The sequence below is a fragment of the Colius striatus genome, chromosome 4, assembly GCF_028858725.1.
Source record: "Colius striatus isolate bColStr4 chromosome 4, bColStr4.1.hap1, whole genome shotgun sequence".
NCBI classification, from domain to species: Eukaryota; Metazoa; Chordata; class Aves; order Coliiformes; family Coliidae; genus Colius; species Colius striatus.
This window is the reverse complement of record NC_084762.1, coordinates 81,838,584-81,852,386: the sequence shown is the minus strand read 5'-3', so window position 1 is coordinate 81,852,386 and position 13,803 is coordinate 81,838,584. Positions and strand designations below refer to the sequence as shown.

General features: G+C 38.1%; 1 protein-coding gene across 6 annotated transcripts in view; it reads left to right on the top strand.

The window, feature by feature from the left end:
- The window catches only part of TRPS1 (transcriptional repressor GATA binding 1), a 213,230-nt gene extending 202,945 nt beyond the window's left edge, over nucleotides 1-10,285 (top strand). For all 6 annotated transcript variants that reach the window (XM_061995561.1, XM_061995560.1, XM_061995563.1 and 3 more), the window contains one exon: nucleotides 4,134-10,285. In XM_061995561.1, the coding sequence (XP_061851545.1) occupies nucleotides 4,134-5,195 (1,062 nt within the window). In that variant the 3' untranslated portion in view covers nucleotides 5,196-10,285. The remainder of the gene's footprint in view (nucleotides 1-4,133) is intronic.
- Nucleotides 10,286-13,803: the final 3,518 nt, after the last annotated feature.

The following is a 13,803-nucleotide window of genomic DNA, read 5'->3' as shown; positions in this document are numbered from 1 at the left end:
AAAAAATATTCTTCAAGTTAGACATCACATATATATCAAAACTATTCCTTGCTGTGGTTTTTGCCTTCTTTTACTTCTTTGCCCCGCTTTTTTCTGGACAGTAAATTTCCTGAAGGTATGGGGTGGTGGAGTTTTTCGTTCTTTTTTCTACAGTTCTTATAGTCCACTGGAGAGTTTTGAAATAACTCAACAAGGAAGCTACTCACGTGATGGCTCTCATCATTTGGTGAGGGGAAGATTCACTGTCCCTCAGGATCAGACCAGGAATAAGTAATAATCATGGACTGTCTATATTGCTTTTCAACTTATTGACGCTTGGCTTGATCCTGGAAGATGTTGAATGCTCTGGTCCAGGTCCAGGAAAACCATGCTTGAGTGTTTCCTTGGATCAGTGCCAAAATGCTCATAATCTTTCAGGTCAAGACCCACTAGTTAAATATTATCCCTGCTATCTTTAATAGAAGCACATGGGAGAGTCAGGTGACCAAGATTTGACTCTAAATAATTTTTACAACTTTCTCATGAAATTAAAGAGTGTAACAATTTTTCAGAAATAGAAACTGAGGCAGCTTTTGGGAGTTTGCCAAAGCAACGTAACAATTCAGGCTTAGAGTCCAAATCAGAAATCTACCTTGTGGCTCGGAGTACATATTTTTAAAATTCCTTTTTTGGAAGATGCATTTTCAGAGGGAAAAAAAGCACTCCACTTAGGAAACTATATTTCAAATGTAGTAAGACTCCTGAGTGCCTATGCCTATATCTGTTTAAATCTGAGGCATAAGCTTCTAAATCCATCAGTAGTTTCTGTGAATTTTACCCTTGGTCTTGTGTACAGGCCATATAACAATCTGTTTTTTCTCAAGATCCCATCCAGCCAGCCCATTTAATAAAAAAAAAAGATTCCAATTGTTAACAGCAGCAAGAGCATCATTGGTGTGAAAAGTTAGCTCTTTTTGCCACATGCTGTTATTCTGAGGCCAGTAACTGTTCTGAAGCTTCAGAACAACCCAGCAAGTCAGATATCATCTCAGCGGGACAAGATGGACTGATGCAGGATCTCTGGCCAGCACCTGGGCTGGATCTCACTGGAAGTATCATCTTCCTGGAGATCTCTCAAGAGTTCTAGATATAAAACCTAATTTGACATTTGGATCCAGTTATTTGCAGAACTTCCATTCACAGCCCTCTTTTTCCCCTTTTTTTTAAATATATTTTTCTAACCTACAGTGTTGGACCTTACCATAATTATTAGCATGACTTACTGAACAGATAAAAGATACAAGAAACAATGTTGAATTTAAACACATATTGCAGATAAGTCTTAGGGACCAGTAGGAGCAAACAGATGTGCTTCCAACAATAATAATTACCAATACAATGTCAAACTCTATTTTACGCATGTTGAAAGCAAGAAGCTGACACTTTTAGCTCCACGGTTCAAACATGGCAATAAGCTGACATTCAGTGGACATTTGACATTAATATCTTCAATTGAACTTTGACCAAATAAACACAAAGAATTTAATTAAGCCTGCACTCTGCTGTGGTATGATAGCTACTCCATTGTAAACTAGAGTCTGCAATAATCAAACAAATCTCTCCCTTGGGACACCTTTCAAGACAGTCCCATGCAAAGGGATGCTCTTTAGACTGACACCAGAAAGATGAAAGTTTCTTTTATCTGTCTGCGTATCTTTTCATGAAAAATTACAGTGAGTATTTCTCATGTATATTTTTGAATTAAGGAGTCTAGGATGATGCAGTTACCAGGTATATGTGTGAAACTATAAGAATTAGAAGGAATAGAACTGTTCCCTTCTGTGAGGTATACTATTAAACTAAATTATGCTACACAACAAAGTAAAATTCACCTATAGTAGGCTTGCACATTTCATAGCTCCCTTTTGATTGTTTTATCACTATCTAGAGCTACTGTCCTTGTTAACTCACTATTTTCTACATTTACTGCCCCACTGAAAATCAGTAAGAGAGCTTGAGCTTTTCTGTGTACCTTAATTGCAACCAATTAAAGAATATTTCTATCTTCACATTACTACTATGACTAAAAGAAAATGTGAGTAGCTTTACTGTATAGTCTGTGTTAGTCCACTAAACACTAGTCAGATCAGTACAGTAATTTCCATCTTGAAGAGTTTTTAAGTTGAGCCTACAGCCTTTAACTCCTAAGGACATGTAAGTTTGAAGAGCCTGAGCTGCAAACAAGAGTGTGTTTGTCCTTAATCGCACGTGAGTGTGTTTGTCCTTAATCACACGTATGAAGATGTTTTATTTTAACTGTTACCACAGTCAGACTTCATACTTGTAGCATGAAGACTAAAAGTATTTTGAAACTATTGAAAGATTATCCAGAAGCAATATGAAAAGAAGAAATGAGCCACAGCGACAATATTGTAAGATCTCACACAGCATGTCAGTATGAGAGTGTTACTATTGTCATAAAAAGGGAGGAAATTACACTGAGCTTGTACTAAGGAGTATACGCTTAAGCATATTAATTGGATATTGATTCTACACACTGTAGTCTGTGTTTGCATAGAATTTACATAGAAAATATTCTGATTTTATCTAACTTTTTTGCCTCAACTTTGATCTATTTGAGGAGTCTGGTTCGGGTGATATTTTATTGCTAATTTTAAGTTTTGCATATTAAAACTCTAAATCAAAGCATATATTTTTTCTGATTCGGAGTTTTAATAGAAGGTAGAATCTTAAGAAGTAGCTGCACTGCCCAAAATACAGTTAATCATTAAGAATAACCTGAGCTCAGGGAAATAAATAGGTGAAAAAAGAGAAGATGACAAGATGAGAGAGAGACTAGATCTTTACAAGTAATAGTGAGTACTCGTCCAGCTCTGGATATTTCAAAGTTACGAATACATTTAGAAATTACATTATATTCAAGGTGCAAATTGTTTTGGGTATTGACTGTATGCCAAAAATTCATCTGCACTTTAAAACGAAGTTAAAGAAAATTTCCAAAGGAACATGTAAGTGGAATACTGTGTGGGGCACTTTTCTGGCCTCCACCCAAAACAGGATTATGTGCATATTTGGATGAGAAAAATGGCAACTTCTAACACACCAAACTGAATGACTTTTAGGTAGTTTTTGACATCTACCCTGTAGAATAACACATACTGATGTTACAACACCATCTTCTGTACACATATCATTGCCTTCCTGTGGAGGGACCTTTCAAAAAGGCCTGGCAGCTGTCCTTCCTTGTACTGTATTTTTTCTTTAGGCAAAAGTGTTTCCTATTCTCATCTAAATAGGCCACCTGCCCTGAGCTGGTGTGGGGAAATAGCAAATGAAGACAGAAATCCTTACTTGGCCCTTGCCTCTACCTCTTCCACAGTGCTTTTGTTCTTTAAAGGCTCTTTTTTCCCACCTTCTGGGGGACCCCTTCTCTCCCTCATGACTTAGAAGCACATCATCATTAACATATTGAAAGGAATACAATAGGGATGAAGGAAAAGCAGATGGTACCAAAGTCGTAAGTAGACATTTTGGTGAAGAGGGAAACTTTTCCTGGGCTTCTCTCTCCATTTTTCTTGGTCTCTTTCCAGTTGCCATCATCCCACTCACCACCACAGCAGCCCTGCATCTCTTTCACTAGATGACAGCTGTGGTGGTCAGCAAGCCTGATATTTGTTTGCACTTTATATCCACGTCAAAAGGGGGTGGGTCTCAAGGTAGGTGTGATCTATGTAAACCCCTGCCCTATATCAGCTGTGGTGTTGTGGTGCATAGAATAACACTAGCCACGTATCTCCCTCCTTGTCCCCAGCTCTCAGCACCCATTTTCAGCACACCTCTCACAGACTTTTTCAGGAGTAAGGTGTAATAAATGCTTTGACAGCTTGGATACTTTATGACTTCTTAAGTAAACAGGTATAGTATGTCTAAGGCAGTTGACTTAGTTTGATAAAACAAACCAATTCATAGTTTACTTTCAGCATGAGAGGCCAGGAACCAGCATTTGGTTTGAAATTTGGTCACCCCCATAAAACCCATACGGTTCTTCATGAAAGAAAAGATAAATTTGTGTGAGCATGGTTTAACGTGTCTTTCTTTTCTCCTTTTGTTCATTACGTGTGTGTTCTGTGCAGACTCCCAGGCCTTTGAACATCATTAAGCAGAACAATGGTGAGCAGATCATTAGAAGACGAACAAGAAAGCGCCTTAACCCGGAGGCACTTCAGGCTGAGCAGCTAAGCAAACAGCAGAGGGGTAGCAGTGAGGAGCAAGTCAATGGAAGCCCGTTAGAGAGGAGGTCAGAGGATCATTTACCTGAAGGTCATCAGAGAGAAATTCAGCTTCCCAGCCTTAGTAAATATGAGGCCCCAGGTTCATTGACTAAAAGCCATTCTGCTCAGCAGCCAATATTGGTCAGCCAGACTCTGGATATTCACAAAAGGATGCAACCTTTGCACATTCAGATAAAAAGTCCTCAGGAAAGTACTGGAGACCCAGGAAACAGTTCATCGATATCAGAAGGGAAAGGAAGCTCAGAGAGAGGCAGCCCAATAGAAAAATACATGAGACCTGCAAAACACCCAAACTATTCACCACCTGGAAGCCCTATTGAAAAATACCAATACCCACTGTTTGGACTTCCGTTTGTACACAATGACTTTCAGAGCGAAGCTGACTGGCTGAGATTCTGGAGTAAATATAAGCTGTCTGTTCCTGGGAATCCACACTACTTGAGTCATGTGCCTGGCCTATCAAATCCTTGCCCAAACTATGTGCCTTATCCCACCTTTAATCTGCCTCCTCATTTTTCAGCTGTCGGATCAGACAATGACATTCCTCTAGATTTGGCGATAAAGCATTCCAGACCTGGGCCAACTGCAAACGGTGCCTCCAAGGAAAAGAGTAAGGCACCACCAAGTGTAAAAAATGAAGGTCCCTTGAATGTAGTAAAAACAGAGAAAGTTGATAGAAGTACTCAAGATGAACTTTCTACCAAGTGTGTGCACTGTGGCATTGTCTTTCTGGATGAAGTGATGTATGCTTTGCATATGAGTTGCCATGGTGACAGTGGACCTTTCCAGTGCAGCATATGCCAGCATCTTTGCACGGACAAGTATGACTTCACAACTCACATCCAGAGGGGCCTACACAGGAACAATGCACAAGCTGAAAAGAACGGAAAACCTAAAGAGTAAACCTTAGCACTTAGCACAATTAAACAGAAATAGGTTTCCTTGATGGGAATTCAATAGCTTGTAATGTCTTGTGAAGACCTATAAAGCACTTCATATAGAGAGCATGCCTTATCAAATATTAAATCCCTTGTTCTTTTTTTTTCTTTTTCTTTATTTTTTAACCTTTTTTTTCTTTTTCTTTTTTTTTTTTTTTTCCTTTTAAATGAGTGGGTTACCAAGAGAAAAAGAGCAGCTGGACGGTGGCCAGAAGGGGGAGAAGATAATTAAATGGGACATGGCCCACCAAAGCTAGCCAGAATGCAGTGAATCATGGCGAATAACCTTGAGAAAATTTTTCCGGACAATTAATACCTTTGCTGTTGTGTAAGAGACGAAACTGGCAAGTGTGCAAAGATGTGTATATGTATATACTGCTGCAGGGGTATAGTGAACATATGCACATTGTATATAAGAACTAGACTTGTTAAATATACAGATGTTAAAAAGTCATTTTCATTTCTTTTAATTTGGGCTAATTTCTGCCCGACAACATGCCTTAGGATCACTTTGTCCTCAAAGCTTTGGCAGCAATTTCATCTAGATGTTTCTCAGACTCAGCTGATTTTTAGCTACCATTTTGTCACTACGTTCTTTCTGGCACACTTTAGTCTAGGAAACCATTTTGTGCAAGTGAAGTCTCTAATACAGAAGCCACACTCTGGGGTTAATTTGTATAGAACAAGGTAACCTGCTGTATTTTATTTTAATATATTTTTAATATATTACATTTCTAAACCTTAAAGTCTAAGGTTACTTCTCCACAGGCTTAACATTGCTATACATACCAGTCAATCCCTTCAGTAGACTTATACCAGCTTTTGCTAAGTAGCATTAAATGTCTTCATAGTACTTTTTAATACTTAAAGCTTTGTAAAAACTATCCATGAAGGGAAAGCTCCTCAGCATAACTGCTCAGGGAAATAGGGCTAAATAACTAAATATTAAATAATTGGTTAAAGGTGCTGTTAGACGAGCCTCCATGCTTGCTACAAGGGTGTACAAGAACTGACTTTAATCATTTTCATTATAGTGTCCCAACCAGTAGTTTATTATTTTGCCACAGGGATGTAGAAGATATTACAAGCTACTGGATGCACTGTCAGATTAACTTATTTCATTAAAGAAGTTGGGAGAACAAATAGAAAAAAACCTTATTTTTCTAGTAAATATTAATGTATTACATTTCAAATAATGGTGCCTGACATATTGAATAATTATTTTCTACAGTGTACGTATGCAACAAAGATATTCCATCATGCATTAGAGTCAGTTCTGGCTCTGCCTCGCTGTTTACATTTGCAAATGTAGCAAACAAGGTAATGAAGCAACTATTTCTATTGCAGTAGGTATCTTTTTTTCTGTGTGTGTGCATTAAAGTTGTAAACGATAACATGAAATGAATGAAATTTGTTGATATTAATGGTATGGAAAAACAAGAAGGAAATGAAAATATTTTTATGCCTACTTAGGAAAAAAAGGGTAGCACTATTCATTCCAAGTACTTTTGTATTCTTAAGCTCTTAACTCACATTGTTATGCTTAAAATGATAAACATATATCCTCTTTTTATTGCTTTGTCTGTGTTTCAGAAGAAACATTTCAGAAATTATTTTGATAAGTGCTGTTTGACGATGCAGCACTGATGTTTTATTGCATTCTGTAGTAGCATTGCACTCAGTTTTTACAATATTACGCAGTCGCTTTTTTGTTTTGTTTGGGTTTGTTTCTTTTTCGCAGTGCAGGGTCTTAGTTCCTTATGGTTGGATGGCAGGTGTAGCTCAACTGGTTCATGAATGTTGCAGCGAATGAAGTTAAAAATGTTTTTTTCTGATATTATGTTGTCTTTTATTTCTCCATTCATGCATTTTATTTTCTAAAATGTTCTACAAAAATATCTCTGGATTAAGTCCTTACTTGAGATTATATGTAAAGGGTCCTATTCTGATCTCACTTACATGCCGCCTTTCTCAGATTTTCATGTAATTGAAACTAAAGCATCATAAAACAAAAAAAAATTCTTGTATTTAACTTACCTGAATCTCACCACTCTCCCTTCTAGAATTTGGTGCACTTATAAGATACTTAACCAGATAGACAGGGAGGTGGAAGATAAAAGGAGAGGTGATAGGAAATGTCTTACAAGGAGTTGGCAAAAGGAAAACCAGGGAGGAACTGGCCTAAACGTTCAGCACTTTGATAGTCTTTGGAAAAATAATGTGCCTAAAGCAGCCAGCAATGAACATCACCATGCAAGAGAAGCACTTACACAGCTGATCACCAGAGGTCTCGCTGACCTTGGCAGAATTTTAGGTGTTACATTTTCACGCAGATGAAATGTTATTGCACAGTTTCTCTGATTTGTTAGGCACAGACAGGCTATTGTTCAGCATTAGGCGTGCATTCCTCCCCGCTCCGCCCATTGCTTCTATACTGGTGAGCAGCAGCGTATGGCAAGTCCCACTCAATCTGTTCATGGTTGAGTTCTATAACCCTTCAATAGTGTTCTAGGTTAGTAAAGGATATTGGGCCACATTCTTCTGTTTTTTAGATGAATTTCCAGCTTGATACCAGTGCCAGACAAAGTCTGGTTATGTTTTTTACTATTGTTCTCCAATAATAAGTTCTGACTTGGTTTTTGTGGATTTTGTTGGGTATTTTTTTGTTTCTTTTTTTTTTTCTGTGGGGACTGAAATAGGTTGCCCTCTTCTTCTACGTCACAGTCCAGTGTGTATCCTTTCCAGCTTTTCCAAGAAACATGTTAGACTCACTAAGCAGTGATTTTTATCGACTTCAGAGATAGCTGCCTGCCGGTTTTGAGTAGTTACTGGTTCGACTTACTTCATCTGAGACCTACCAGTTCCTGTGGTTTCTTCATTGATAGAAGCTGCATCTTCATGGCAAAATATTTTAGGGGGGATATGCGCATTGTAAGACTTGAGCACCACCCTGTACTTCATAACAGCTCTGGATAAACTCGGAAGCAGAGGCCAATAGCAAGAAATACACGTATCAGGGTTTGGGCATGAGGAGAAATGAAATCTTATGTGTACAAAGAACAAGACAGATTTTTGAATGTTAGTACTGCACACCTAGATGGTGCAAATAAAATTTGAAAAAAGTTCATTGTTCTTTCCGTGACATATTGAGATATTATAAGATTTCTGCTTTGTAGGAAATGAGATTTTGCCATGGCGTGTTCTCTTTTACTGGGATGAGGGGAGCACAGTTTTGTTTCTTAACAAAAGAGAAGTGACTCCATCAGACCCCGTCTTTCAGAGCCCCTCATGGTGGATATTAATCCAAAGAAGAACAAATCCTGACATGGAAAAAGAATACTCTTATTTAAAAACTTTCAGATGGAAACCAGTGTTAGCACACACAAGTCATTACTGCACCCATTGCATTTTGATCAACGTACAGCACTAAAAATTGAACTTTCAAGGAATCATTCTTCATTCTCAATTTGTCAGTCTTTTAAGGTGTTGTACTTCACTGACTAAGGAATGGTAGTTTGAGATGTTAAGATCATAATCAGGTTGCAGAACAGGATCACTCCATATGGCAGGAGCCACCACACAGCATCCTCTGCAAACCAGACTGTCTCTAAGAGTATCACCTTGTGGCCTCTGCCCTCTGGGTTAATGCCACCAGGAGATAAAGATTTTCCAGAACAGTTTGTGTTCAAGTGCTGAACTGAGAGCGCTTTCCAAAAGAAATTTTGCACCTGATTGACACTCTCCCCCTTAATTTTTTATGGGCCATCCAGAAAGGGGAAGGACACTTTATACTTTGCCTAAAAAAAGGTACTGATGCACATTGTGACAGTTTTAAAGAGAGAGAACACAGGCACGTGGTGGGCGAGTGATTATTTTTGCAGTTAGAGGGTCAGCAGGACAAAAGTGACTGATGCTCATTGTATACAGTGTTGAAATGTGGTGGTTGTGCAATGGGGAGACCTGATTTAGCACCCCTGAGTTAGTACTCAGTTCAGGGACGGACTTTCAAGTCCACCTTTGGACTGGACAGTATTGCATTGTAGTCATAACTGCTTGCTTTATGTGCTAAGGAGTTGTCCACCATCTGCTTTTTGCCCAGGATGTCTAAACAAATTCCTGTTCTTGCTCCTGTATTGATTTTTCTTGGCTGACTTAACATTCTAATTCCTAATACTGGTCAGGAAAAGCCAAAGAGATTAGAAGTTCACTTCTGTTCAGCCAGAAGGGTAAATATATTTCTTTCTACTTCTGTGGTTAAAGTTATGCTTGACAAAGAATAGTGAGCACTTTGTCAAACGTGATAGATAAGTGAGAAATCCCTTCTAAACTTCTCTATACAGTTAAGGTGGGCCAAATAGAATGGTTTACATAATTTCCTCACTTCAGAATAGGATTCTGCCCTACTCTCTTCCTCACAATTTCATGTCGTTCAGCCAACTCTGGAAAGCTGGCAGTTGGTGAGATGCTACCTATATAATAATCACATATACCCCGATTTACCTCTTTTTTAAGAGGATAAAATACAGTAATGTAATGGCTGCCAGCCAGGTAAATACCAGTTTCATTCAGTAAAGTAAGATTCTTATAATAAACATTGTAACAGCAACCACAGTTTTCCATTTCTATCATGTTGGCCTCTAAGCTCTGTGTAGGAGAACAGGAGAAAGGAAACATCTCAAGATGCCATTGTAAATTTAGCTTATAGAAAATTCACCAGCAGGAAAAGGGGAAAAAAAGGAAAAAAAAAAAAAAAAGAAAAAAATTACTTCATAAAGAATGACTTCGTGTTGCTAAAAACCAACATTAAACTTGTAGCCCTGATTTGACTCTAGAATGTTGGCTCTTAATGTTTTGTCCTTACAACACATGGATGTGTTTTTTGTTTTGTTTTGTTTTGGGTTTTTTGTTTTGTTTTGTTTTTTGGTTTTCATAGTGCATGTTCATTTCTACTCACAAACATGTTCTTGGTGTATTTCTTATGCAAACAATCTTCAGGCAGCAAAGATGTCTGTTACATCTAAACTTGAATAATAAAGTTTTACCACCAGTTATAAATCAGATTCATGTCATTGTTTCTGGGGAGAATCTAACATCATAATATCACTACACCGTAGTGGGGCTGAGGAGGAAAACAATCTGGAGAGAGCCTGACAGCATCTATGAGTAATGTCTGGTAATTATGGCTGAAAGGCAAAGACAGCATTGCCCAAACGGTAAATGCCTGAAAAGAGAGGAGCTCCTTCAAAAACAGATTGGCCCTACTGCCACCCTTCTACATTAAGGACTGTAGGTGTGATCCAAAACACGTTCAAGGTAATGATGGGATTTAGAATGAAAGTCCATTTAAGTAAGATTTGATTTTTTTTCACTGCTCCAGCAGCATGGTATTACAGTACTGATTCATTCTGCTGCCCCAAAGAGCAGCAAATACTGGAATGATTTTGAGAAATTACATGAGGAAGGCTGATACTGAAATATGATTGATACTCCAGGGCTATGAATTCTGCCTTTCACACAATAGATAATAAATAACAAATAAATAATCTTTAAATAATCTCCGATACTCGGGACCGTGATTTCGCATCACACCCACAGCTCTTCCAGGAAATCCTGCTCATTCCCATCACACAGGTGACTGACCCAGTGGTACCACCTACAGGACTGCCACCACCACCACTTCCTCCAGCAGCCTCAGAGGTCTCCTCAGAGATCCCAAATCAGAGTTCTGACCAAATAAGCTCAGCTTGGCATTTCTGTTTGGATGAGCTCACAGCCCAGGGTGATATGGCTCACAGCCATCATTTCCATTATGCTGTAATTTCCTTTCTCCATAGGTTTTGTCTCATCTCCATGCTTGAGAGACTGTTCACTCTCATACAAAAAAATGTTTTAAAGTAATACAAAATGTTAAAACCTGTTTATAATGTTAGAATACAAACATTCTAGAGCTTAATTTTAAAAGCACTGTGCCAGAAATAACTTCCCCCTGCAATTCATTCTTCCAGTGAATTCAGATGCAGACCCTATGGATTTTCAGTCTCTTTTTAATTTCCTGAGATTAATAAAAATAATAACTGTAGTAAGGAAAAAAAAAAGATTTCAAAGACAGGGAGAACCACTTTTGGAGACATCAACATTATACTTAAACTTTATACATTTTGAAAAAGATACTATGTGCAAAAGCTGGTCAATATGCATTGTTCATGCCTATATCTATATGCATATATACTTTAAATATGTAAGCATAGATATAAACACTATATATATACACAGAAATATTTATGATTCTGTGATATTCACACAGAGAAATTTTATGTATGTAGAGTTAAAATTTAAAACTAAAATATTTTCACCTGTTCTAAGAACATCTTTTGAGGATAATAAGATTTAATCCAAATTTATGTTCTTATACAAGTATCCCTGACCTAGGCATCCTCTCTTTAATCAGTATAAACCAGCGTTTAATATTACCCTTCTGTCTCCATACATGTAAGTGAGATCATAATTGTAGGAGCTGATGACCTTGAATTTTCATTTGTGGTTCTACTGTTTGTGTAGCCTACTTACAGTGTTAAGCCTTCCTCTTACAACAGCAGTTGCGCATGTGAGCAGATCATATAAGTGCACACTGACATTGTTATCGGGTCTTAAAATGCGATTATAAGGTTTACATTTGTGCCAAGAATCTAGGATCTTCCAGCAGCAATGTCCTTGATTATTTCCTACTTAGTTTTTACTCCTGACATATCTTGACATAGGTCAGAACTCTGTTGTCCCAGGTACATCCAGGCCGAGGATATAAAAGATGATACATCTGCTGACAGCAGGTCCTGACCTTCATCAAAGAAGGTTTATAAATGCATTAAAAAAAAGTTTGGGTTTTTTTAAAGTGCAGGAATAGGTGCTGATGCAGAAGAAAATGGACAGAGTGAATAAGCAGTTAGCTTCATTCTGTATGAAGGACAAGTGGGTTGCTTTCAATATGATACTATTAATAGAATAAAGGCCTAGTTATCTTAACAACCTTATTTATTATAATTTGCAAACCCCACTGCCTTTATAAATTTGTGTTGATGGTGATTGGGGATATAAAATTAGTAAAAGAGCAGAATATCACTAAAGGTGTTCAGTTTATGTGTCTGTAGTGGAAGTTTAACTCTGATGGACAATTGTTCTGGACAGTTGGGACAGCTGAAACCTGATGGAGGTAGAGTTAGTACTGACACTAGCTTCCCTAGATTTCCCTGAAGAGTAGCTAATCCATGAGTGCAAAACAGCAGGAGCATCAGTGGGTCTTCTCTGTAAATGAAAGTGTCTCCTGTACATCCAAAGGAATAGAAGTGTCTTTCACACGTTTTGGTTACAATGTCAGTGGAAGTGTTTTGATTCCATTCCAAATGCTACTGTGGAATTGACAGCTTAATGATGAGATTGATACAGTGACAGTTCTGTCATCTACCTCCTAACAACTCCATCAGCACCGATACAGTGTCAGTGGAGCTGCCCACAGAAGAAACATGACCATTTAAAAGAACACAAGAGAAATACATTAAAAAAGAACAAAAAACTTATGTTCACAACACTGTGTAAAGATGCTGACTTAAATCTGAAACAGAAGAACTTTAGCTTAACACTTTATTTTGCAAAAGCAGTACAACTGCATTCACATTGTGTACTTCAGACACACAAATATAAATATATGTTATGATTCTAAGCTTCATAGAGAGTCTGTTCATTTTCAGAGCAGGAGCTTATTAGATGTTTGTAGCCACCCACTGGAAGAGTCCAGATTGGATGATCTCCAGAGATCCCTTCTAGCCTACATAATTTTGTGATTATAAATGTTCATAAATTCAGTCAATTTTTATTTACCCCTTCCGAGTACAATATATTCAGCAGGAAGCAATTGGAGACAAAGGCCAACAAAAATTGAAGCGTGTCTGTAGATGTAAATGGTGGAGCACGTCAAGAGCACTCTAATACACAGGGCTTTGAGGCCAGAGCTGGATGCAAGTACAAAATACCCACTGTTAAACACATAGCTCTTAACTGGAACACAAAGGCTCTTCCATCTATTTACATTTCCATAATAACTCATGGCAATAAATCCCTGGTAATTATACATTAGCCTCTACAATTAAGCATAACATGCTAGACTGATGATCCACTGAAATCACTGTCATACTTGTCAACATAACTCTTCGAGTAACTTCTATATTACCTGTAAATCAAGCTGGGAATAGCCACGGGTGTTGGACAATGATTGTCTGCAAGGTTGAGTAGTTGGAGCAGGCCCTGGCACAGTTTGTCTCGGGTCAGCTACATTTTTCCTACCAGCCCTTGGGCACAGCTGGACAGTTACCACAGAGGAGACCATTCCCAGTTCTCAGGGGAAGGGGTATGAATGGACCTGTTACTTGCACCCATTCCTTTGGGGACAGTTTTCCATCAGGACTAACCAAACACCAACAGCCATGGGATATACATTCTGAGTCAACTGCTTCCATGTCTGAGCATGTTTTGGTGGGCCCAGGTTTATAAAAAAACTATGTGTCAGTGTCCTCAGATCAGAG